General features: G+C 42.5%; 1 protein-coding gene across 1 annotated transcript in view; it reads left to right on the forward strand.

Annotated features, from left to right (window-relative positions):
• The window catches only part of LOC121287637 (microtubule-associated proteins 1A/1B light chain 3A), a 32721-nt gene extending 7265 nt beyond the window's left edge, over window positions 1-25456 (forward strand). Inside the window, exons 3-4 of the mRNA XM_041205569.1 lie at window positions 132-238; window positions 25120-25456. Coding sequence (XP_041061503.1) covers window positions 132-238; window positions 25120-25282 — 270 coding nt within the window. The 3' untranslated portion in view covers window positions 25283-25456. The remainder of the gene's footprint in view (window positions 1-131; window positions 239-25119) is intronic.
• Window positions 25457-27695: the final 2239 nt, after the last annotated feature.

Consider the following 27695-nt stretch of genomic DNA (forward strand, 5'->3'; position numbering starts at 1 on the left):
ATACCAGTTTTTTTTCCAAAATTACTTAAAGGAACAATCTAGTGCATGGAGTCTTTGCTATGTTATTAAACTTTTTGAAAGAAAAGATTGTTATTGTGTATCTCTTCACCTTGAATCTGTTTTGCCAACAGGTGATCATTGAAAGGTACAAGGGGGAGAAGCAGCTGCCAGTGCTGGACAAGACCAAATTCTTAGTTCCTGACCATGTCAATATGAGTGAACTTGTTAAAATTATTCGGTAAGTGTTGCCTTCCCAGCAAAGTGACAGGAAGCAAAAGCCACCTCTGGTGTGGAGACGCAGGATGTTAAATGGGAATTTGGTTTGAAATGTAAGTCTTTAAAAAAATATATACAAACAGCGGAGAGGGGAGATTTATTTAATGTGGGCCAATGTCCCCTTGCATAAAATGCCTCTGACATTTGAAGCAAGGGAACTGATGTGAGGAACCTTTTTTTTTTAAGAAAGGAAGAGAGAAAAATAAATTAAAAATTCAGACATGACCATACAGCAGCCTGCTGCAAATCAAAAGTGTCTGCTGTGCAGTAAATACTAGAGGGAGCAGATTTGCTTGTGGCATGGGTAAATGTACTGTGTACTGTGACATATAGGCCAGGGAAACATCTAATATGAAGACACACAAATGCCCCCTCGTTGTGCCCAGTGTGGTCTCTACAGTTATCTTTCATGTCCCCAAGGGAATCAAGGGTTATGGGGAAAAGGCAGGAGAATGGAGTTGACGATTATCAGATCAGCCATGATCTCATTGAATGGTGGAGCAGACTCGATGGGCTGAATGGCCTACTTCTGCTCCTATGTCTTATGGTGTAGAAGCTGCCTGGTGAATGCACTCCTTGGTTCCAGGCAGAAGGGATTGAATGGCCCACTCCTGTTCCTTTTTTTTTTTATTCATTCATGGGATGTGGGCTTCGCTGGCTGTGCCAGCATATATTGCCCATCCCTGGTTGCCCTTGAGAAGGTGGTGATGAGCTGCTTTCTTGAACTGCTGCAGTCCATATGGTGTAGGTACACCCATAGTGCTGTTAGGAAGGGAGTTCCAGGATTTTGACCCAGCGACAGTGAAGGAACGGCGATATATTTCCCAGTCAGGATGGTGAGTGACTTGGAGGGGAACTTCCAGGTGGTGGTGTTCCCATCTACCTGCTGCCCTTGTCCTTCTAGATGGTAGTGGTTGTGGTTTTGGAAGGTGTTGTTGAAGGAGCCTTGGTGAATTCCTGCAGTGCATCTTGTAGATGGTACACACTGATGCTACTGTGTGTCGATGGTGGAGGGAGTGAATGTTTGTGGATGTGGTGCCAATCAAGTGGATTGCTTTGTCCTGGATGGTGTCAATCTTCTTGAGTGATGTCAGAGCTCCACTTGGCCAGGCAAGTGGAGAGTATTCCATCACACTCCTTGACTTGTGCCTTTGTAGATGGTGGACAGGCTTTGGAGAGTCGGGGGGTGAGTTACTCGTTGCACAGTTCCTAGCCTCTGACCTGCTATTGTAGCCACGGTATTTATATGGCTAGTCCAGTTCAGTTTCTGGCCAATGGTAACTCCCAGGATGTTGATAGTGGGAGATTCAGTGATGGTAATGCCATTGAACATCAAGGGGCAATGGTTGGATTCTCTCTTGTTTGTCATTGCCTGGCACTTGTGTGGCGCGAATGTTGCCACTTGTCAGCCCAAGCCTGGATATTGTCCAGGTTTTGCTGCATTTGGACATGGACTGCTTCAGTATCTGAGGAGTAGTGAATGGTGCTGAAGCTTGCACAATCATCAGTGACTTCTGACTTTATGGTGGAAGGAAGGTCATTGGATGAAGCAGCTGAAGATGGTTGGGCTGAGGACACTACCCTGAGGAACTCCTGCAGTGATGTCCTGGAGCTGACATGACTGACCTCCAACAACCACAACTATCTTCCTTTTGTGTTAAGTATGACTCCAACCAATGGAGAGTTTTCTCCCAGATTCCCATTGACACCAGTTTTGCTAGGGCTCCTTGATGCCACACTGTGTCAAATGTGGCTTTGATGTCAAAGGCAGTCACTCTCACCTCACCTTGGGAGTTCAGCTCTTTTGTCCATGTTTGAACCAAGGCTGTAATGAGGTCAGGAGCTGAGTGGCCCTGGCAGAACCCAAACTGAGCATCAGTGAGCAAGTTATTGCTAAGCAATCCCCTTCCATTACCTTACTGATGATCGAGGGTAGACTGATGGGGCGATAATTGGCCAGGTTGGGTTTGTCCTGCTTTTTGTGTACGGTACATACCTGGGCAATTTTCCACATTGCCAGGTAGATGTCAATATTGTAGCTGTACTGGAAAATCTTGCCTAGGTGTGCGGCAAGTACTGGAGCACAAGTGATCTGATCCGTTGGTTGTGGAATCGCTTAGCCCTGTGTATCACCTGCTGCTTATGCTGTTTGGCATGCAAGTAGTCCTGTGTTATACCTTCACCAGGTTGACACCTCATTTATGCCTGGTGCTCCTGGCATGCCACCTGGCACTCTTCATTGATCCCCTGGCTTGATGGTAATGGTAGAGTGGGGGATATGCTGGGCCATAAGGTTGCGTTCAAGTATAATTCTGCTGCTGAATGCCCAGTCTTGAGTGGCTATATCTGTTCAAAATCTATCCCATTTAGCACAGTGATAGTGCTACAAAACATGATGGAGGGTATTCTCAATGTGAGAATTCACAATGATGGTGCAGCGGTCACTCCTACTGATACTGTCATGGACAGATGCATCTGCGGTTGGCAGGTTTCCCTCTTGTTTGTTCCCTCACCACCTACCATGGACCCAATCTAGCAGCTATGCCATTTAGGACTCAGCCAGCTCGGTCAGTAGTGGTGCTACCAAGCCACATTGAGGTCCTCCACCCATTCTGGTGTTCAACATGGAGGAGCACTGATTCATCAGCTGAGGGAGGGCAGTACATGGTAAATCAGCAGGAGGTTCCCTTGCCTGTGTTTGACCTGATGCCATGAGACTTCATGGGGTCTCCAGACAATTTTGTAAACTGTATATTTTTATATCTCTGCTGTGGGAGGATTTGAACCCAGGTCCCCAGAGCATTACCCTTGCTAGTTCAGTGACAATACCAGTAGACCATCACCTCCCCCCTATGTTCCTCTTAACATCAAAGTTCATTTGATGAGCAATTAGAGGGTCCTGCCCTTGGAATCATTCCCAACACCCCCCTTCAGGAGAGCAGTAAGGCAGTGCTCTCATTAGGCCAGGGTTGTGTCTATGCTATATACCTAACTTTTAAATTCTAGATCCTTTCAGAACCAAGACATATTCTTGGCTTCATGCTTCTGTTTGTTCTCCAGTCTCTCGAGGATAGCAACCAGTTTATGTCCTGTGTTTTTAAAGCTGCTATCCAGTACTTCCTTTTTCGGCATTGACCTTGAAAGCATTTTAAAATTTGACTCTCTGAGTGAACCCTACAGATCAGTCACGTTTTGTTAAACTTAAAAAAAACCTGGGGGAACCACAGCATGTTGCATTAGAGAATGGCTTGGATGGAGGGTACCTGTGATCATCTGTTACTCACTGTGCTTCTATGGCAAAATGTCAAGCAGGAGTCAGAGGGAAGGGTGAGAGGGAAAGAAGGGAGAAAATGGGATAAATTCAGAGGACGCAAAATCAACATGTAACTGACACTCGCTTTTTAGAGTGTCACCTTGTCCCTAAGTGATTGCCAGTGTTAGCCTGGATCACAATGCCCTGCATGGGCACATTAAAATTCTGCTGTTAAACTCCAGTGCAGTAACCCCATTACAGGGTGTGTACACTAATTCCCAGTTCAATGGAGTGGTGCTGTTATTTTCTTTAAAATAAACTTGCTTTGCTCAAACGTTGTAAGAGCTGAAACAAAACGGGAGAATGGGATTGGAAGTGACCCTGATCACCATCTGGATTCAGGATTGAGATCAGTTCCCTAAAGGATCTCTGGATTTCCTTGTATTTGGTGCCAAATTCAAATTATAAACCAAGTTCAGAGGAGATTTTTTTTTTGTACACACTTCGAGTCAGAGTTCCAGCTCGAGTCACGCAGCTGTATTTGGCTAATCTTCTATAGAAAAATGCTGGCACAGTTATTCAGTAGAGAATCATTTGTGCTGTTTGCATTGGGAACCGGTGTTTTGGTTTTGCATTGTTAATATATAAACTTGGTCTTGATTAAGATCTAAAGCAATATACGACCGACCTGCCTGAGTTTCCTATTTCAATTGAATCACTTTTCTTTAAACATAATCCAAATTGTATAAGTGTTGTGATCAGGGATGAAATTACAAGCCCAGACTAACAAATGTTGATGCTCAGAGGGATTTGACTGTGCTTGTACAAGGATCACAGAAAATTAACACGTAGATACAGCAAGCAACCAGGAAGGCAAATGACATGTTGGCCTTTATTGCAAGGGGGCTGGTGTAAAAGATGTCTTGCTGCAATTGATGAGAGTACTGTATACGGTTTTGGTCTTGTTAGCTAAGGAAGGTTGAACTTTCCTGAGAAGAATTGCCACAAAGGTTCACTAGATTGATTCCTGGGATGGGGGTCTTGTGCTATGAGGGAGAGTTCGAATAGAATGGACCTCTACTCTCTGGAATTTAGAAGAATGAGAGGTAATTTTATTGAACATGTAAAATTCTCAAAGGGCTTGATAGAGTAGATATTTGGAGGCTGTTCCCTCTGGTTGGAGAATTTACAATTAGGGGTCTAGTCTCAGGGTTAGGAGTTGGCCAGTTAGGAGTGAGATAAGGAGAAATTTCTTCACTCTGTGAAAAGCAGGAAGGTTAGGTTAAATGTGTATAGAACCTTGGTTAGAACACACGTGAAGTATAACCCAGAGTTCTGGTCTCTATTATATAAAGGATGTAGAGGTGCTGGTGAAATTGCAAATAAGAATTTATAAGGATGATACCAGAACTGAGAGGTTATACTGGCCAGGGACGATTGAACAAGCTAGGGCTCTTCTCTCAAGGAAAGAGAAGGCTTAGGGTTGACTTGATAAGAGATTTAAAACATTACGAAAGAAGTTTGATTTGGAAGATATAGGAAAGATTGGCTGAATTTTACAGTGGAAGTGGGTTTGGAAGAGGGCCAGTATAGTTGTTCTCTGATGCTGTGCCACCCCCAGGCAAGTTTACAGGGGCAGGCTTGCATGGGAATCTGTAACCCACTCCATTGAGGAAGGCAACTAATAGCGGCTTCACTTAGGGGCTACTTTCTGAACCTTTCTGCGTTTTACTGGCATTGGACTGCTTCTCAGTTCGGAGATGGGCAGCAACTTGGAGGCAACCTCCCCAGTGGCAGGCCAGAGGGCCTTTGTTGCCTCCTCTCACTGGCAAAATGAATGAGCCACAGTGATGAAAAGGCCTCAGCCACAGCCCAAACCTTTCCTGTGGAGGGGCTGATGGCTGTCACAGCTGTGGGCCACCTTTTAATTGTAAATTTTCAGCAGGCTTCTGAGAACGCCTCCATTTTGAGGTGCTCTCAACGCTCCCCTTTCCCTCAGCTGCTCCCCCCTCTTTCAGTGAGGGCTGCCGACCATCCAGTGCTGTGGGCCCTCTCACTGGGACTCCCACCTCAGGAAATGCCCACCATCCTTAATTGGACAGTGAAGGTGGAGGTGGCCGATTAAGATCCTGCCTCTCATAAAGTTCTGCCGGCGAGCACCTTGACGACGAGCGTGGGCTTGGGACCCTCATATAATCCCAGCATCAGGTTCCTGCTGCCCACAGGAACATTCAGGCTGATGTGCCCCCTGGTAGGGGCAGCCAATGCTAGGGGCCATAATCACTAACAAATTCAACAGGGAATATTGGAGGTACTACTTTACCTGAAGGTTGAGGTGAATAGCATAGTTGCTTTTAAAGGGAAGCCAGATAAACATGAGGAATAAAGGAATAAAAGGATGTGCTGATAGGATTAGATAAAGTCTGGTAGGAGGTGGTTCATATGGAAAATAAAGCTTAGTACTGAGCATTTGGGCTGAATGGCTCTTTTTTTTTTATTGTTCTGTACATTCTGTCTAATTCTGTTATCTTGTCCAATACTAATGTTTACATGTGCACTTCTGATCAGTATCATCAGGTAGTGATAAAGAGCAGGAACGCTACCCGAGTTTGTCTTTTGCCAGTGCCCAAAAGCAGTGTTGAGACAATTGTAGCAAACTCATTAAGGCCTAAGATTTGAGTCAGTTACCATCTTCAACTCCTTTAGTGACCTTCCCTTCAAAAGGTCAGATGTCAGGATATTCAGTTATGATTTCAGAGTATTTTTTTACATTTGTTTGTGGGAAGTGGGCGTTGCTGACTAGGCCAGCATTTATTGCCCACCCCTAACTGCCCTTGTTCAGAGGGCATTTAAGAGCCAACCACATTGCTGTGGGTCTGGAGTCAAATGTAGGCCAGACCAGGTAAGGATGGCAGTTTTCCTTCCCTTAAAGAACATTAGTGAACCAGATGGGTTTTTTTTCAACAATCGACAATAGTTTTGGGGTCACCATCAGGCTTGAATTCAATAAAAATTGGGAATTACAAATTTCACCACTTGCCATGGTGGGATTCGAACCAGAGTCTCCAGAGCATTACCCTGGGCCTCTGGAATACTAGTCCAGTGATGCTCTAGGCAGTGGCATAATGGTATTATTTACAAGTGGAGCACATTGTAAACAGAGTCAAAATTGGGAATTTGATGAGAGTGGGAATTCTCTGGTAAATAGCAGGCAAGTATATCCCAAACTGAAATTTAGTTCAACACTTTGAAGTTAACGTTGAACTTTAAAACTCTTAGAGAAACTGCAAGTTGGCTAATAGAAACTGCCTTATTTGGTAGTTAACTGTCAATTAACAGTAAGCGATTACCTGAATAGGTGTTAATTAATATGAACAAGTTAGACATTTTGGGCACAGTCGAGGTATATTCCCTCAAAAGGGAAAGGTAGGTCAAACAAATCCAGAGCACCCTGGATGACAAAAGAGATAGAAATTAATTAAGATAAAGACAAAAAAAAGTGTGCTTATGACAGATGTTACGTAGAAAATATAATTGAGAACCAGGCTGTGTATAGGATGTTCAGAGGGGACATGAAAAAGCAAATACAAGAAGCAAAGAGGGGGTATGAAAAGAAACTGGCAGCCAATATAAAAGGGAATCCCAAAGCCTTCTATAGGTTTCATAAAATGGTAAATTGGCAAATGAAGCAAAAGTGACATGAGAAAAAGCTTTTTTATACAGCAAATGGTTACGGTCTGCCTGAGATTGTGGTGGTGGTAGTTAGGTTCAGCTGAAGCGTTCAAAAGGGAATTAAACTTTTCCCTGAAAAAGGAGGATTATAGAGGAGAAAGCGGGAAACAGGCACTAGGTGAATTGCTCATTCGGAGAGCTGGTGCCGACATGATGGCCAAATGGTCTCCTGTGTTGTAACAATTCCATGAGTGAGCGTTTGTCACTTAGGTGTGATTCAAAAAGCTATGTAAGAGTAAAAAGTATCTGCTGACTCTCAAAGTCTGTCACAGATGGAGTGTGAAACTTGGGAATTTGGGAGAAGGAGGTGCTGTTCTTTGTCTTCAGTACTTGTGGTTTGTGTAAGCTTGAGGCAGTATTTAAAATTCGTGTGGAAAAAGAAAAATAAATTACAACAAACTAAGAAGTAAATGGAAGTTTGTGGGTGTCAAGACTGACCCAAGCAAATACACCTGCAGCAGATGTCTCAATCTCGAGTCTCTGCCCCAGAGTCCTTGAGCTGGGGTGCAAGTTGGAGATACTCTGTGACATGTGTGGGGTGGGGTGGGGGAAGAGGGAAAATTATTGGATAGTTTGCTCCAGACGTCAGTCACTTCTTGTAGAGAGGAACAAGTTCAGTATGGGATGGTGAGACCGATGGTGTGCAGAGTAAGGGGAACCCAGGTGAGTCAGAGATTGAGGATACGCAGGAACTGATCCTGTTCAACAGGTACAATGTGTTTGTTTACCTGTGAGGAGGATAAAAACTGTTGGAATGATAGCTAGAAAACTGATGACCATGGCACCTTGGAGCAGGAAGCTGTCTGAAGGGAGGGGGGAGGGTTGGGGGGGGGTGCGGAAATGTAATGTGGTTGTTGTAGTGCATTGAATAATGAAAGGGACAGGCAAGTTAGAGTCCCACACAAAATATTGCCTACCTTGTGCCAAAGTGAGGGACATCTTGAATTGGCTTGATAGGATATTATTGGGGGAGGGTCCAGTTGTGATTCATGCTAAGACCATCAACATAGGATGAGTAGACAAGTGGTCCTGTCTGGGAATACGAGAAGCTAAATTAAAGGACGGACCTCAAGGGTTTTACTTTCTGTATCATTACACAAGTCACGAGCAAATTGGTGTAGGGAGAAAGAGATTAGGGAGATGACACATGCTAAAGGAGCAGTGTGGGGAAACCAGGTTCCATTTCATGGGTCTCTAGCACCAATACTAAGACAGGAAGGAACTGTACCGTTGTGATGGGCTCCACGTGAACTGAGCTGGGACCAAGCTCCTAGAAGGATGGATAAATAAAGTGGCCACAAGGACTTTAAACAAGAGTAAAAGCAAAAAAAAAAAAAAATACGGCTGCTGGAAATCTGAAATAAAAACAGAAAATGCTGGACAAACTCAGCAGGCCTGACAGCATCTGTGGGGAGAGAAGCAGAGTTAACATTTCGAACCCATATTGACTCCTCTTCAGAGCTTTAAACTAGAGTACTGCTGAGGAAAGAGTCATGCTGTCAAAGCTTTTCAACTTGCACTCATCAGGATAGAATCACAAGAATTTTTTTAAAATTAATTTACGAGATGTGGGTATGACTGGCTAGGCCAGCATTTATTGCTCATCCCGAGGATACCAAATCTCAAAGGGAACAACATTTTCTGCTGCATGAGAAGGGGGTGCTGATTGGCTGAAATTGTTGTTCCCTTTTAGATTTGGTATTCTTGTGATTCTGTCCTGATGAGTGCAAGATGAAAAGCTTGGACAGCATGTCTCTTTTTTTTCTTTCTCAATAATACTCAAGTTCTGTGCTGCCAAGCAATGACTTTAAAGTACTAACTGGGGGGGTGGGGAAGACACTGGTGGAAAAGCTGGCATAAAATATTAGTTTGAAAACAAATAAAAGGGGAGCGAGTAGAGCAACAGTCAGAAATTGAGCTTTAGGGAACACTGAAAGATGTAAAGTAACTAAAGCAGCCACGAGCAATAAGAAACGTGGGTAAAATGTTAGAGCAGAAGGAACAGTTACGGTGAATGGTCCAAATAAGTGTTCTTTACACAAGCTCACTGAGGATAAGGAATAAATTAAATGAACTGTAGATGCAAATGCAAATTGGAGGGTGCGACATTTTAGCCATTACTGAGACACAGCTGCAACAAGATATTAGGAACTAAATATATCAGGTTATAAGATCTGCAGAAAGGCCAGGAAAATGGTAGAGGGGGAGGAGAGGTTTCCTTAGTGATTAAGGTGCAATCGCTCCGAATGATAGGACAGGATGTAGTGAGTTGCAAGCAGGCGTTGGAGACATTATGGGTAGAATTAAGAAATAGAAAAGGTTTTAAGACTGGGAGCTATGTTTAGGCCCCCCTTGAAGTGGTAGATTGTGTAAATACAGAGATCAGACAAGCGTAAAGAAAAAGCAGATAGCTTTGATCAATTGGGATAAGTAGACTAGCACACGCCTGAAAGGTACTGAATTTTCTGAGTGCGCCCATGGTGGTTTTCTGCAACAATATATCCTAGAACCAAGAAGGGGACAGGCTGTATAAGTTTTAGTTGTGAGTAATGGGGGGCCATATGGCACAGTGGGTGGCATCCCAGCCTCTGAACCAGAAGCTGCAGGATCCATTCCCCCACCTAGGACCTGATGGCAAGATGCATTCACAACACGGCCAAACAGTTTGTGTTTCAACCAGCAAATCCTTCCAACATACACCAATGGCAGACACTAAGAGTGGGAGAGATTCCTGGTCAGCCATGTGATCGAAAGAACTTTACCATCTCCATCCATAGCTCCAGATTACATCATGCATGTAAAAGTCCCTGTTGCCACAGCAACTCGGACTCCCTGTGTGAACTGTAACATGCCACCAGTGAGTAATGAGCCCGATTTAACTGACAGTGCTTGAATACTTATCCAATAGCGATCACATGATAAAGTTCAACCTAGTATTTGAAAGGGAGAAATGTGAAACAGTTACTAAGATCTTAGGTTTAGGTAAGGCTGACTTCAATGTGATAAGATAGAGATGGTTCACAGTAAAATGGGAAAATATATTAATGGGTATAATGACAGACGATCAGTGTGAGGTGTTCAAAAAAAAAGATACAGAACTAGTTCATAGGCCAAGAGCTCCTCTGGTTCAAAATAGCCATGACGAAAGAGGTAAGAGAGAACATAAAACTTAATAAAAAACCAATCCTGGCAAATTGGAGAGGTGTGAGGAACAGCATAGAAACTAGGAGCAGGAGTAGGCCATTCGGCCTTTTGAGCCTGCTCTGCCATTCTTCATGATTGTGGCTGATCATCCAACTCAATAGCCTGCTGCTGCTTTCTCCCCATACCCTTTGATCCCTTTTGCCCCAAGAGCTATATCTAACTCCTTAACTCCTTCTTGAAAACAAACAAATGTTTTGGCCTCAACTACTTGCTGTGGTAGCGAATTCCACAGGCTGACTACTCTCTGGGTGAAGAAATTTCTCCATCTCAGCAAAGGCAGATAAAACAGGAGTTACAAGAGGGGGAAGATGAAAATCAGCACAAAAAAATCTTTAAAATTATATTAAGAGAAAGAGGGTGAACAGGAGCAATATGGACGCCTTAAACTGCTAACAGTGATACTGTCAATAAAAATACGGAAATGGCAGGTGTGTTGAATAACTACTACTTTGCATCAGTATCTCCAGTACAAGGAAACAAATATTTAATCAGGACAGAGACTCCACAAAATTAATGTAAGCAAAATAAAAGTACCAAAAAATGACATGGTTTCCATCCCATGATTTTAAAGGAAGCCAGTGAGAATGCTGCAGCTGTCCTAACTATAGCCATTCAAAGGTATCTTGATTTGGGATCCATTCCTTTGGATTGTAAAGTTGAGCATGTTGCTCCACTGTTTAAAAATGTGGGAGAGAGAAATAAGGGAGTTATGGACTGGGACAAACTCCTGGAACTCCCTCCCTAACAGTACAGTGAGTGTACCTACCCCACATGGATTCAGTGGTTGAAGAGGGCAGCTCACCGCCCCCTTCTCAAGGGCAATTAGGGATGGACAATAAATGCTGTTGGCGTTAGCGACACTCGCATCCTGTGAGTGAATTAAAGAAAACCGACGTGGTGTCTAAAGTTCAGTTCCTCACTGGGTATATTTGTCAAGCCATCAAAGGATTCCTGACAGAAAGAAGTTGAACATAAAATAGCTTTTTTGGCCAAAGGTTGCCATTAACTAATCATTTTAAAGAGACAAATGAGATAGTTGAGAACAGTGAGTACCTCCCTTCAAAAAAATTCAGAATTATAGAACAACGGAGTAAAGTGCAGCTCTCTTTAATTGTAACCTGGCATCTTTCCTTATTTTGCATTATTAGAATTGGAAACCCTGTCTTAAACAAAAATGACACGTCTCATGAAAAGAGTTGAGTCTTTGCCACATGAATCACCACCTGTGCATTGGTTGCTAATGTAATATTAATGCAAGGCCCAATTTCAGGCCACTATTGTTACAGGAAGTGCTCACATTATCCATTCTTCATAGAAGAGGTGTAAAGAAGTTTAACCACAATCTCTCTCTCTCTCTCTCTCTCTCTCTCTATATGTGTGCTGGTTTATATTTTTAGACCATTTGTTTTATTAGGTGTGCTCACAGTTTTAGTATGGAAATGAATTGAAGAGGTTATAGAAGTCCAATAAAAGCAAGAGAATTGAACTATTGATCAAGTTTAACATACTAGTTATTTTATTTGGTGAATATATTTGTTTTTGACATTGAGTCCGCAGCAAGGGAGAGTTTTAAGATGAGAGCTAGGCCATCTTTACGTAAGCCTGGAACTCACTCCCAGAAAGTTGTTGAGGGTTCAGTTGAAAATCTTAATACCGAGATTGGTAGATTTTTTTTGTTCGGTAATGTTTAGTCGCAGCGAGGCCCTGATATACTTCATTGAAATATTCGGCATTTGATGTTGGAATTGAAAATTGACCTGGGTTTCAAATTCAAACTCTCTGGTATACAATCCAGTTGATACCGATTCAATAGATTAATTGGCTGAAGTAGTCATTAAATAGACTATCCAAGGGAAAGTATTTATCATGTACACCTGTATGTTTTCTCCTTTTCCACCTCCTGTGAAAATACATTCAGCTGACATTTTCCTAGTTCTCTGGCAATCAGTTCTTTTTAAATGGTTTTGGTTCACGGGTATACAACAGCAACCAGGGCAACTCCTGTTCCAGTTGCAGCTATACTTCTCGTGACACAGAAGCACAACACTTTTACTTGGTGCCATCCCACAAGTGTTCACGGAAGCTAGTATTTTACCATGTGGGGAATCACAAACTCCATGGGCAGGATTAGAGTTGCTACAATTGACAGCAATGCCGTTTAAAACTGCAATAGTTTGCATTTATATAGCGCCTTTAACGTTGTTAAACTTGCCAAAGCTCTCTATAGGAGCGTATTCAGCAGAAACGTTGCACCGAGCTGAAGGAGACATCAGGATAGGTCAACAAAAGCTTGGCCAAAGTGGCAGGTTTTAGGGAGGTTTTTAAAGGAGGAGGAAGAGGTTTAGGAAAAGAATTCCAGAGCTCAAGGATAAGATAGCGGAAGACACGGCTGCTGGTAGTAGAACGAAGTAAGCCGGGATGCACCAGAGACCAGAATTGGAGGAATGCAGGAACCTGGAGGACTGGAGAAGATTGTGAGAGGTGGGGAAGAGTAGAGGTCAGGAGGGATTTGAACGCAAGCATGAGATTTTTAAATTTGAGACTTTGTGGACCGGGGAGCCAAGGCGAGCACAGCGGGTTTGGAAAGAGGAAATAAGGTAGAGTTTCTCCCTCCGGATTGCTGTATGCTGACCCCTGCTGGAAGGCACACATGGGAACACTTGAGTTAAGAGAATCAGGGTCATTCTTATGTCCCCCCACAACTGAATGGTTGACAACAGCCAAGGTTATGAGCAGCACTTACCAAAAAATGACTGCTGTCTGAGGTGGGGGCTGTATGTTAGTAAGGGAGCCAATGCCTTGAGAAGCAGGGGAGGGGCCTATTAGTCAAACCACACCCACCTCACTCTAACTGGCAAGGCAGCAATAGCAGATCCATTAATGATGACCAATCGTGATTGGAAATATGTGCCTCAGCCTCAGGTAGTTTTGGTGCCAGGTGTGACCAGCTGCAGCTTTGATAAAATTCTGTCAACAGAATCACTGAATATTGCCCATGAATAGAAATACAACTTTCAGTACAATCTGCTGACTCAGTTATGTTGCAAACCATTAGAGCAATAGTAATCTTATCCCGAAGGTTATGTTACTAACTTGCAACACATGATTGAAGCCAGCTATTATTTATAAGATATTAGTACCTCTCTCCCGGGATAGTCCAGGAGCGTGGTGTCTGCTGTTTCCTGCTGTCTTGTGGCAACCTAAATGGGACCAGTTCGTCTGTCAATGTAATCCAGCAAATTTACCGAAGCAGTGAATCACACGAATGGCTCGATGCGAAAATCTTAGAATCCTAGAAATTTACCGCACAGGAGGAGGCCATTTGGCCCATTGTGTCCACAGTGGCCAGTAAGTAGCCGTCCAGCCTAATCCCACTTTCCAGCTCTTGGTCTGTAGCCTTGTAAATTACGGTACTTTGGGTGCATATCCAAGTATTTTTAAATGCAATGTGGGTTCATGCCTCTACCACCCTTTCAGGCAGTGGGTTCCAGATCCCCACCACCCTCTGGGTGAAAACACTTCCTCTGAAATCCCCTCTTAAGCCTTTTGCCCTCAATCTATGCCATCTGGTTATGGATCCCTCAACCAAGGGGCATCAGGTCTTACTATCCACTGTATCCAGACCCCTCATAATTTTATACATTTCAGTTAGACCTCCCCTCAGCCTCCTCTGTTCCAAAGAAGACAATTCCAGCCAGTCCAGTCTTTCCTCATAACTAAAACAAAATTGTAAAATTTTAAAAAACTACATAATAGGAGGAATTCTTGTGGGTTTTGTGTGCGCATACATTTATGCATCGGTACATATCTATTGGTCTTGGGATTATACTTCTGTGGGAGATGACCGAAACCCACAGTACATAGAGTGTATTGCAACAACCCACATTACATGCCACCCAGCTGGATTGGGACCTTCTTTTGACAAAAGATGTGTGGGAGAAGGAGACAGATACACCACTGGAGTTGTCATTTTCACTGGTTACCTGTAGAATACTGGGTATCCACCATGACAGCTCATGCCACAGGTCAACCAGGCAGTAGACTTACAAATGTATGACCTGTAATAAAATATTAAGCATCAAGTATTTTTTTTTTTCTAAAGTATTTTACACAATTTAAATAAAAATCCTGACCCAGGCTGATGTTGGCAGAGATTTTTTTTTTGGTGTCTTGCCTAGGTGGACTGTTGTCCCTGCCAGGATTGGAGGAAGTTGTTAATGAGGCACTTCGATGCTCATATGTTGTGACTGCAGTTGATCCAAATGAACACATGTTCAAAGTGCTAGTCATTAGATACTTGTTTTTTGATGGAAGAAACCTTCCTGGTGTGAGGAGCATCACCGACAACTATTAACCCTTTGCAGAGAGTTGTGTAAATAAATTTTAAAAAAATTTGGGAAGGTGGGGGAAAATAGACCAATAAATAAAACCTGCATTTTAAGCTCACACTGAAAATCCAATCATATTCTAGAATGCCACAGCACAGAAGGGGGCCATTTGGCCCATCGTGCCTAGTGCTGGCTCTTTGGAGCTATCCAATTAATCGCAATTCTCTGGAGCCCTTAATTTTTCCCCCCCCCTTCACATATTTATCCAATTCCCGCTTGAAAACCAGTGAATCTGTATCTGCCATCCTCTCAGGCAGTGCATTCCAGATTACAACAATTTACACTTATTTAAAAAAAGGGTTTCCTCATGTTGCCTCTGGTCCTTTTTTATTAATCGCCTTAAATCTGTGACTTCTGATTACCAGCCCTTCTGCAACTGGAAATCGATGTTCCCTGTAAGCTGCCTGGCTCTGTACGAGTCAGCCCCTTCCAGTTGCCGTTCGTGAGTGACCCTGTATATAAAAAAAAATTAAAGGAGCCACATACGTAAACAAATTAGCCACACTTGAGAAGAGGAGGAAGAGGAAGTTCCACAATTATCCCCATACACCATGATGAGGGAGCACAGCATATCAGTGCAAAAGATAAGGCTGAAGCATTTTGCAACAATCTTCAGCCAGAAGTGTTTTGTGGACGATCCACCTCGGCCTCCTCTAGAGGTCCCCAGCATCACAGATGCCAGTCTTCAGCCAATCCAATTCACTCCGCGTGATATCAAGAAACTGCTGAAGGCACTGGATACAGCAAAGGATATGGACCCTGACAACATTCCAGCAATAATACTGAAGACTTGTGCTCCAGAACTTGCCGCACCGGTATAGCTACAACACTGACATCTACCCTGCAATGTGGAAAATTGCCCAGGTATGTCCTGCACAAACAGCAGGACAAATCCAACCCAGCTAATTATCACCCCATCAGTCTACTCTTGATCATCAGCCAAGTGATGGAAGAGGTCATTGCCAATGCTATCAAGTGGCACTTGCTCAGCAATAACCAGCTCACTGAACTCAGTTTGGGTTCTGCCAGGGCCACTCAGCTCCTGACCTCATTACAGCCTTGGTTCATACATGGACAAATGAGCTGAACTCCAGAGGTGTGTGTGACTGCCCTTGACATCACGGCAGCATTTGACTGAGTGTGGCATCAAGGAGCCCTAGCAAAATTGGAGTCCATAAAAATCAAGGGGAAAGCTCTCCACTGGTTGGAGTCATACCAAGCACAAAGGAAGATGGTCTTGGTTGTTGGAGGTCAGTCTTCTCAGCTCCAGGACATCACCGCAAGAGTTCCTCAGGGTAGTGTCATCGGCCCAACCACCTTCAGCTGCTCCATCAATGACCTTCCTTCCATCATAAGGTCAGAAGTGAGAATGTCATCAATGATTGCATAATGTTCACCATTCACAACTCCTTAGATACTGAAGCAGTCCATGTGTATATGCAACAAGTCCTGGACAATATCCAGGCTTGGGCAGATAAGTGGCAAGTAACATTTGCACCACATAAGTGCCAGGCAATGACCATCTCCAACAAGAGAGAATTCAACCATGTTCCCTTGACATTCAATGGCATTACCATCACTGAATTCCCCCACTATCAACATCCATCGATCAAACTGAACTGGACCAGCCATATAAATACTGTGGCTACAAGAGCAGGTCAGATGCTGGGAATTCTGCAGAGAATAATTCGCTTTCTGATTCCCCAAAACCTGTCCATCATCTATAAGGCACAAGTCAGGAGTGTGATGGAATACTCTCCACTTGCCTGGATGAGTGCAGCTCCTACAATACTCAAGAAGCTCGACACCAGCCAGGACAAAGCAGCCCACTTGATTTGGCATCCCATCCACCACCTTCAACATCCATTCCCTCGGCCATCGACGCACAGTGCCAGCAATGTGTCCCATTTACAAGATGCACTGCAGGAACTCAAAAGTTCCTTTTATAGCACCTTCAAAACCCATGACCTCTACCACCTAGAAAACAAGCTCTCTTTATTTACTCTATCACCCCATTCGGGATTTTGAGCACCTTTAAATCTCTTAACCTTCCTCTGAACTAAGGAGAGCAACTTTAAAAAAATATATAAAAAGTCATGAACCAAGTGTATACTTTGTGTACAATCAAGATTGTCCTGTTAAGTTTATATACTTACACAATATACTTATCTTTCAATTCTCTCTGTAAAAGAGGAGAGCCAGTCCAAAACATATATGGAGACAAGTTGAGCAGTGCACAGGCAAAAATCTAAGTGCAGTACTGAGGGAGCACTACACTGTCCGAGGTGCTGTCTTTCAGATGAGACCTTAAACGGAGACCCCATCTGTCCTGTCAAGTGGATGTAAGAGATTCCATGGCACCATTTTGAAGAAGAACAGAGTTCCAATGAAAGGTCATCAACCTGAAATATTAACTTTGTTTCTCTCTCCACAGGTGCTGCCTGACTTGCTGAGTATTTCCAGCACTTTCTGTTTTTATAAAAACGGAGTTATCTCTGGGCAATATTTGCACCCCAATCAACATTATATAAACAGATTAGATGGTTATTATGACATTGCTATGTAAAATTTGCTGCTTCATTTTTTTTTATTAGCTTATGGAATGTGAGTGTCACTGGCTAGGCCAGCATTTATTGCCCATCCCTAATTGCCCTTGAGATGGTGGTGAACAAAGTACAGCACAGGAACAGGCCCTATGGCCCTCCAAGCCTGCGCCGATCATATTGCCCATTAACTAAAACATTTTGCACTTCCAATGTCCATATCTCTCTATTCCCATCTTATTCATGTATTTGTCAAGCTGCCTCTTAAACACCACTATCGTACCTGCTTCCACCACCTCCTCTGGCAGCGAATTCCAGACACTCACTACCCTCTGCGTAAAAAAACTTGCCCCGCACATCTCCTCTATAGTTTTCTCCTCTCACCTTAAATCTATGTCCCCTAGTAATTGACTCTTCCACCCTGGGAAAAAGCTTCTGACTATCTACTCTGTCCTTGCCGCTCAGAATTTTGTAAACTTCTATCAAGTCGCCCCTCAATCTCTGTCGCTCTAGTGAGAACAATCCGAGTTTCTCCAACTTCTCCTCATAGCTAATAACCTCCAGACCAGGTAGCATCCTGGTCGATCGCTCCCTCCGGGACACCCTGGTCCACTCCTCCATCACCCCCTACTCCTCAACCCCCTCCTATGGCACCACCCCATGCCCACGCAAAAGATGCAACACCTGCCCCTTCACTTCCTCTCTCCTCACTGTCCAAGGACCCAAACACTCCTTTCAAGTGAAGCAACATTTCACTTGCATTTCCCCCAACTTAGTCTACTGCATTCGTTGCTCCCAATGTGGTCTCCTCTACATTGAAGAGACCAAACGTAAACTGGGCGACCGCTTTGCAGAACACCTGCGGTCTGTCTGCAAGAATGACCCAAACCTCCCTGTCGCTTGCCATTTTAACACTCCACCCTGCTCTCTTGCCCACACATCTGTCCTTGGCTTGCTGCATTGTTCCAGTGAAGCCCAATGCAAACTGGAGGAACAACACCTCATCTTCCGACTAGGGACTTTACAGCCTTCCAGACTGAATATTGAATTCAACAACTTTAGGTCGTGAGCTCCCTCCCCCATCCCCACCCCTTTTCTGTTTCCCCCTTCCTTTTTTTTTCCAATAAATTATAAAGATTTTCCTTTTCCCAACTATTTCCATTATTTAAAAAAAAAAACCCCACTAGAGCTATACCTTGAGTGCCCTACCATCCATTCTTAATTAGCACATTCGTTTAGATAATATCACCAACTTTAACTTTAACACCTATGTGTTCTATTGTACTATTGTCGTTGACATCTTTTGATGATCTGCTTCTATCACTGCTTGTTTGTCCCTACAACCACAGCGCCCCCCCCCCCCCCCCCCACCTCTCTCTCTCTCTATCTCTCCGCCCCCCACACACACACCTTAAACCAGCTTATATTTCAACTCTTTCTTGGACTCGAACTCAAGTTCTGTCGAAGGGTCATGAGGACTCGAAACGTCAACTCTTTTCTTCTCCGCCAATGCTGCCAGACCTGCTGAGTTTTTCCAGGTAATTCTGTTTTTGTTTAGCATCCTGGTAAACCTCCTCTGCACCCTCTCCAATGCCTCCATATCCTTCTGGTAATGTGGCGACCAGAATTGCACACAATATTCCAAGTGTGGCCTAACCAAAGTTCTGTACAGCTGCAGCATGACTTCCCAGCTTTTATACTCAATACTCCTGCCGATGAATGCAAGCACGCCATATGCCTTCCTGACTACCTTATCCACCTGCGTTGCCACTTTCAGTGACCTGTGGACCTGTACACCCAGATCCCTCTGCCCGTCAGTGCACTTAAGGGTTCAGCCATTTACTGTATAATTCCTGCCTGTATTAGACCTTCCAAAATGCATTACCTTGCATTTGTCTGGATTAAACTCCATCTGTCATTTCTCTGCCCAAGTCTCCAACCGATCTATATCCCGTTGTATCCTTTGACAGTCGTCTTCTGGTGGTGAGCTGCCTTCTTGAACCGTTGCAGTCCATGTGGTATAGGTACCCCCACAGTGCTGTTAGGAAGGCAGTTTCAGGATTTTGACCCAGTGACAGTGAAGGAACGGTGATATATTTCCAAATCAGGAAGGTGTGTGGCTTGGAGGGGAACTTCCAGTATTACAAAAATGTCCAATATTACAAAAGTGACAACACTTCATGAGTACTTCAGTGGTAAAGAAAGCACTTTGGGACGTTATGCCGTCATGACAGACGCTATAAAAATGCAATTTTTTCAAAAACTGAAATCTATGTTCACGGATGGGTGTAGAAAAGTTCCTGTTAGGGTGTGTGGCTGAGCAGCAGCCTGAAAGGTACCATGCCAGCCTTGTTCTGTGATAAATACCACACATCACTTTGTGCAAAACAAATCAGAAGCACTGTGCATTGAAAAACCTGGCCAGGCACAACAACAAAATGTTTTGGAGACCATTAGAGTGGGGGTACATTCCCCTAACACCGCACTGCCCCCAAAAAATTACGTTTTTAATACTCGTTCTTGCATTTTGCAGCATTTCTGTGAGCAGACTTTATGGATATGTAGGCCATTTTTATCCTGAAAAAGCAAATGGAATATTAGGTTCAATGATAAAGCTAGAAAATATGAAAGCATGGATGCAACGGTAAATTTATTTCTAAAGCTTTAGTGCGACCACAATTGAAATACTAAACACTAATATTGGACTCTACCTGTTCGGGAGAACTTTGAGGTAATAGAGAGGATGTAACCCAGACTCGCTAAAATGCTGCCTAGCATCAGGAAATAATAGGTAAAGACTTGGGGTTGATTTAATTAAAACAGAGGAGATTATTGGATGAGTTGAGAGAGAAGTTTAAAATTAGGAAGGAATTAGAAGGTTGGGGAAGTCTAGAACAAGGGTACATAGATGATTAAATATAAAGAATTGAGGACAGCGAGCAGGAAGAACCTTTTTTACACTTAGGGTGGTTAGGCTATGGAATGCATGATAGCAGTTAGCAATAGATGTGTAGACCATGTCAAATATTTAAGAATTGGTTAGAGCGATGTTTGAAAGAAAGGGGGGAATAAAGTGATATGGGATTAGGATCCATGTGGAGGATAAACACTAACACAAACTGGTTGCTCTGGGTGACCTGTTTCCATTTTACAATTCCAATGTGATTTTTTTTGTCAATGTTGTTAGTAAGGAAATGCAACGACTAATTATTACAAACATCTTCCTTTGTGTCCATTCTATATTGCATTCCAATCTCTCATTGCAATGACCAGTTCGCTATTTAACTATAGCACAATAAAGGGTTTATTGACTTAAATTTCATGTTGACAATAGGTATGAAAATCTCAGGACTGTCTTGTGTCATGGTAACTTTCCAAGCGCTAAATTGTATGGGAAAAATATTTTGAATTTTTTTTTCTGTCAAATCACCGTAAACAAATTTTTGTATTTACTTGCTACAAAGTAAAGTGTGATCATTAATAATATACTGTTTGAAGATTAAAGTGTTCTTGTGACTAAAATATTTTTATTTGTTCACTCTCAAAGTTATACAATGAGGAAAAACCTTCAGTATTTGATATTTTGGCCATTTTGTGGGTTGATCAAACTTCAGATTGCTTCTTGGTCACTATAATGTGTTTAAAGTTCTTTTACTAACTGAGAAATCTACACTTAACAAATTTTAATAATCAGGACTATTATGCCTAAGATTAGAGCTGCTTTCTTGTTCAAAATTTCCGATTTGTTCTGTACAGCAATGGTTAAATCCATCAGTAAAATAAGACAATGATTGATTGTAATCAGAGAATGGGGTATGGTGTCAGATGGATGTGGATGAAGATATTTGTGATCATTAAGAGCTGAACTTGAGTATCGCTGAAAGCTTTTCGTCTTGCACTCATCAGGATGGACACAAAGGGAACAGCAATTTATACTGCATGAGAAAAGGGTGCTGATTGGTTGGCAAGTGGACAACTGTTCCTGGTACTTTCTCCATGGCAACGCCTTGACAAATAGTCCACTTACCAACCAATCAGAACCCTTTTCTCGTACAGTATAAATTGGTGTTCCCTTTGAAATTTGGTAATCTTGCTGTCCTTCATCTGTCCTGATGAGTGCAAAATGAAAAGCTTCGACAGCATATCTCTTTTTTTGAGCAATACTCTAGTTCCGTACTACCAAGGGACTATTTAGTTGCTGAATCTTTCAGCTAGTAATAATGACTTGCACACGTCATCCAATATTTTTAAAAATCTGCTCAGGTGCTGGAAAAGAAGTAAAGTGATGAGTCTGTACCCTGGAAAGATGTAGCTTATGTGTTAGGTCCAGGGCCAATACCTTAAGATTACAGAAACAAGATCCTAAGAATGACACTAAACGCAACAGTTATTTGTTTAAAATTAATGGTAGGTAATCCATCATGGCTGTTGATGAGAAGAAACTGGACTATATGGTATCCGAAGTGGCACGGCAAAGGATTCCAAACTATTTCCACTTATTCTGTTTTTTGCCTGGTTCAGTTCCCAGCGATGCCTACATCCCATGAACGAATTTTAAAAATATATCGTTACAAGTCTTTCTTTTTAGTCAAGTTATGGGCTCACAAGCAGATTCAATAGTAGCTTTCGAAAGGGAATTGGGTAAATGCTTGAAGGAGAAAATGTTACAGGGAAATGCGGAAAGGACCAGCACAGACTCGATGGGCCAAATGACGGCCTTCTGTGCTGTATTATTCTATGAAATTCTTCTCAATACTGTTACAGCTTAGTACAGCAGTCACAACTATTTTTTATTTACTTATTTGAGTGAATAGTTCCACTTGACCACCACTGTGAAATCTGCAATGCTAACGTCATTGCTAACGCCCTTGTATTCTTTGTACAATTAAATGTTGTCAGTTACAGCCTAAGCTGCAGTCTGATGAACTGCTGTCCTCTGCCTTTTGAAGTCTGAGGATGAGCATCAGGTAATTCAATAAAACCCATTAGTTAAAATAAAGGTTCCGTCATCTGTCATCAGATGTTAATCCGAGAGCCTCTTCAGGTGAATGTAAAATAACCCATGATACTATTTTGAAGGGCAACAGGGGAGTTCTCCCCAGTGCCCTGGCCAATATTAATGCTCCGACCAACGTCATTAAAAACAGATTATTTGAACATTATCACGTTAGTGTTTGTGGGAGCTTGCTGTGCACAAATTGACTGCTGTGCATCCCCTCCAGTACAGCAATGACTATACTTCAAGAATTCCCAAAGCCAATGAAGTACTTTTGAAGTTGTGAAAGGCACTATGTAAATGCAGTTTGATCCCTGGGTGTGCCACATCTAAATCTCTAGAGTAAAGATAATAGCTACCTCATCTACCTCAAAGGTGGATATTCAGACCATAAGACATAGGAGCAGAAATTAGGCCATTCGGCCCATCAAGTCTGCTCCGCCATTCAATCATGGCTGATAAGTTTTTCAACCCCGTTCTCCTGCCTTCTCCCCGTAACCTTTGATCCCCTTACCAATCAAGAACCTATCTATCTCGGTCTTAAATACACTCAATGACCTGGCCTCCACAGCCTTCTGTGGCAAGTGTGTTAAGTCTCTCATGGTGTACATTCAAAGCCCAGGACTTGAGAATGCGGGGTTGGACTGACACTTCAGTGCTGCATTGCCAGAGTAACTGCCTTTGAATGAGGTGCGAGATCTTTAACGTGCATTCTAGAAGACCATCCACTGTGCAATGATGACACAGTTAGATATCAAAGGCCCAGTGGTGCTATTAGAAGAAGAGGAGGATATCTTTCCTGTTCCAAGGCCAACAATTTCTCCCTTTATAATCAACTACCAAAAACAGCTGCTTATTTCTCTTGTACCCTTTTTTTTGTGAGATCTTGCTTTGTACAAAAACATGGTTTGCCAGCATAACAGTTACTTTATTTGCAAAATAATTCATCACACTAAGTTTGTGATATTTCTGACTGATGTGATGAAGTGCTATAAAGATATTGTTGAAAAGAGAGACATGTTGCCAACTTTTCATCATGCACTCATCAGGACAAATGCAAGAATGCTAAATTTCAAATGATCTCAACAATTTATACTACAGGAGAAAAGGGTGTTGATTGGTTGGCAAGCTGGCTCTGGCTAAGGCATTGCCATGGAGAAAGCAATGGGAAAATGTAGGCTCCCCAAGCTCTCAGGTACATGTTCCTCTTAGCAATATTCAAGTTCCGTACTAGCAAGCAACTGTTTATAATTTTGCTCTCTCGCTTATTAAGCAAGTTCCTTCCTGGGCCTCTTTCATTCCTTATTATCAGAGGTAGCAGGTTGTGAGCAGGAAAAGCCCAAGATTCAGTGAGGACCAAAGGACAACAATGATTTCTCCTGGGCCCTAGTAACCTTCTGTCATGTTTAAATCGGCTTTCCCCATTATTATTTTTCTCACAAACAAAAGAGAATCTTGAACAGATACGGCGATATTGTGTTACACGCACTTGCAGAAATAAATATTTAACAACCATCAACATCTGTTGTCTTGGGTTTAAGCAACATTTAGCGATCCTGAATGTCATTTTTCTTTATTTTTCTATTGTGATTACCAACGACAGCAATTAGTGTCTTGTATGTACCTTATATCAAGGATTCATCTGCCCCCTCAGATGCGATAAGTCACATGGCATTATTTTGATCAAGAGCAGGTGAGAAGTTCCTGGGTGTCCTGCCAATATTTATTTATCCGTCAACTGACATCACACATTCTCTGGTCATTATCACATTGCTGTTTATGGGAGCCTGCTGACTACAGAGTGGCTGCCATGCTTCCTACTTTACAACAGAGACTATGCTTTTAAAAATGGTTCATTGGCTGAAAAGCACTTTGCGATGTCCTGAATTTGTGAAAAGTATTATATTCAAGTTCATGCGTAGTTCAATTTTCAGGAGTAAATTTTTAAAAATCCTGAATATTTTCCCTTTAAAATTCCTAATGTCAGTGTTAACTTTAATGCTGAGGAATTGATTTGTTTTTTTTTATTTTAGCATCCAGCACTCAAGTCAATCATAGGGCAGAAAAGCGTAAAGTTTTCTTTACAATCCACTTGGTCCCAAACTCAAAAAGCACCCACTAATCAACTGTGTAGATTTTCCATTACCCCATCTTTTCATGATCCTTGAGTCAAATTGGCAAGTCGTTACTAAATGAGGGGTCATTTCTGTGCTGCGGACCTACAGGCCGAAAATGACCAAATGCGTTTCATGTAGATCTGAGGTTGTCAACCTTCCAGGATTGTCCTGGAGTCTATGGGAATTTTTAAAAAAAAATTTTTTTTATTCATTCATGGGAATTAAAGGTAAATCTTCTGGACGCTGCTGCCAGCAAACCCTGGGAGAAAAATACCATGAAACAATATTTTTTCTTTCACTTCTGTAGCAAAAAAAAAACGTGGGGTGGGGGGTGGGTGGAAGACTTTGGGTGGTCATGTGATGAAACCTCCAGGAATATATCAAAGCAGAGTTGGCAACTCTACCCTACATGGGCTCTTTATACCCAGCAGGGAGGGGGCAACTTTCATTCCATCAAGTTGACTGGATTGAAATCCATGTCCCTGAGGTGAAAGAAGTGGGTTTATCACGTGATCGTTTTCTTTTCCTCTTGACTCGAACTGACTTTGCCGTGACTGCCAGTCAAATTTCTTTCTCTGAGGTTTAACGGCTGTTCCTCCTTCCCTCACAGGCGCAGACTCCAGCTGAACCCAAACCAAGCCTTCTTCCTGCTGGTCAACCAACGGAGCATGGTCAGCGTCTCAACCTCCATCTCCGAGATCTACGAGCAGGAGAAGGATGAAGACGGCTTCCTTTACATGGTATATGCCTCTCAGGAAACCTTTGGGTGCTGAAGGCCAAAGCAGCACCATTACAGCGAAGATCCCTGGACTTCGTTAACCGGTCAAGGATAGAGAGAAGAGAGAATTTCACTGTGTTTCTAAAAAACAAAACAAAAAAAAACCCAAAACACCAGGATTTCTATCCTGCATTCTGTCACTCACACGTACTACGAACGCATAGTGTACCGGGGTCATGTAAAACATTGAACAATAGCCTTCTCTCACTTGTATCTATATGATTGGCAATTGTTTATTTGCTAGTTATTGGTCTTTTTTTCCCTTGTGTTTTTTTTTTCATTTGTAATTAAAAAAAAAATGTGATTAATGCATGGTCCACCTACCGAAGCAATGAGGAGTTTCAAGGCCTTATGATGACTGGTATTGAATTATGCAGACAGCCTTGAATGGAGAGGGTGAGATATATTATAATATATTATATATATATCTATATATATATATAAATTACCAATGACTTTAAAATTGATTTTAAGTGCATATCGAGTATCGGTGCTACAAGGCAATAGGTAGGGAGGGGAGGGGAGGGGGCTTTGGGGAGGGAGGGGGGAAGGGTAGGGATAGTGGGAGAAGAAATGCAACTTAGGACTGTGCATAATGCTCTTTCCTGGTTTTCATGATCAGCTATTTTAGGTAGAATTTGCTTTTAATGCACTTTATAAACAGCACGGGTGTTTAAGAAAACCCAAGTACAGTCACATTGTAGCATATACAGAAGTAGACTTTTAATGTAGGTGGTCAGTTCCTGTTTTCTGTGACACTGTTATAATTCTTTATATTATTTGTGTGTTGCTTTCTGACTGCATTGGCTATTATTTTATTTTTGGTTGCCAGTTCTGTGTAGTTACAGCGCCTGTTAATGTGTGATAAAAAGGGAATGGCATTCATGGAAATTCTCATAATTGTTGATTTTTATTTCTTCTTTTTGAACAAAACTTGCATAATTTACAAAAAAAAAGTCCAATACAAAAATTATGATTTAAACAAGCCCAGGTCTCCTTGATCCATTTTGTATTTTGAACATTTGGTTTGTCTTGAACTAATTTTTCTAGATTTATGAAGCATAAAACCCAGATGAGCCTGTTTGAGAGAAGTGCTCTCTTGGTGGATTGCATAGCTGAACTCTACCCTCCAGGAAGGTCCTGTGTTTGATCTCTAGTCACTCCCAAGTTCGACGATCTCTGCCAGGGGTTGGTTAGGGAGGAGGAAGATCAGTTAGGGTCCCATTCCCCTGACTACTAACTGCTGACCCCTGATGCAGTAACGCAGGAGAGGGTGAATTATGCTTAACTCAACATGCCATGTAGTCACAGGCCACAGGTCCTTTTGAAGCTTCCTTCATGAAGAATGGATTTTCAGCCAAGATACTTCAAAGCAGTTCATATCCACAGAACTGGAAGAGTCTTCATGAGAGGAGGAGGAGGAGATGACGAGGGTGGTGACTTAATTGAATAATTAAATCATAAGTTTTCGGAACAAAGTCCAATTCAGACAAGGGCATTTCTTGTGTATGGAATAACCAACCCATCGGTCTGTTTTCTCGCTATGGGAATCAAACTGTGATCCTTCCAAGATCATTGGAAATGACCAGGAGTAGGCCATTCAGCCCATCAAGTCTCCTCTGCTATTCAATAAGATCATGGCTGATCTGATAGTGGCGTAAACTCCACTTTCCTGCCACCCTCCATAACCCTACACTCCCTTGTCGATCAAAAATCTTTCTAACTCAGCCTTGAATATATTCAGTGACCCAGTCTTCACTGCTCCCTGGAGAAGAAAATTCCAAAGACCATCTGGGAGAAGAAATTTCTCATCTCAGTCTCTACTCCTTATTCTTAAACTGTGCCCATGTTCTAGATTCCCCCAAGAGGGGAAACATCCTCTCAGCATCTACCCAGTCAAGCCCCCTCAAACTTGTATGTTTCAATAAGATCTCTCGTTCTTATAAGCTCCAATGAGTATAGACCCAACCTGCTCAACCTTCCCTAAAAGAGGCAACCTCCTCATCCCAGGAATCAGCCAAGTGAACCTTATCTGAACTGCTTCCAATGCAAGTATATTCCTCCTCAACTAAGGAGAGCAAAACTGTACACAGTTCTCCAGGTGTGGTCTCACCAACATTCTGTACAGTTCTAGGAAGATTTCCCCACTTTTATACTCCATCTTCCTTGAAGTAAAGGCCAGCATTCCATTTGCCCTCCAAATTATTTGCTGTGGCTACATACTATTTTTTTTTTGTGATTTATGTACATTCCAGATCTCTCTACCACAGAATTCTGCAGTTTCCCTCTATTTAAAAACAATTCTACTTTTCTATTCTTCCTGCCAAAGTGGACAACCTCATTTTGCAACCTTACACGCCATCTGCTAAATTTTGGCCATTTATTTAACCTATCTACATCGCTTTGTA

Source organism: Carcharodon carcharias, chromosome 14 (assembly GCF_017639515.1).
Source record: "Carcharodon carcharias isolate sCarCar2 chromosome 14, sCarCar2.pri, whole genome shotgun sequence".
Lineage (NCBI taxonomy): Eukaryota > Metazoa > Chordata > Chondrichthyes > Lamniformes > Lamnidae > Carcharodon > Carcharodon carcharias.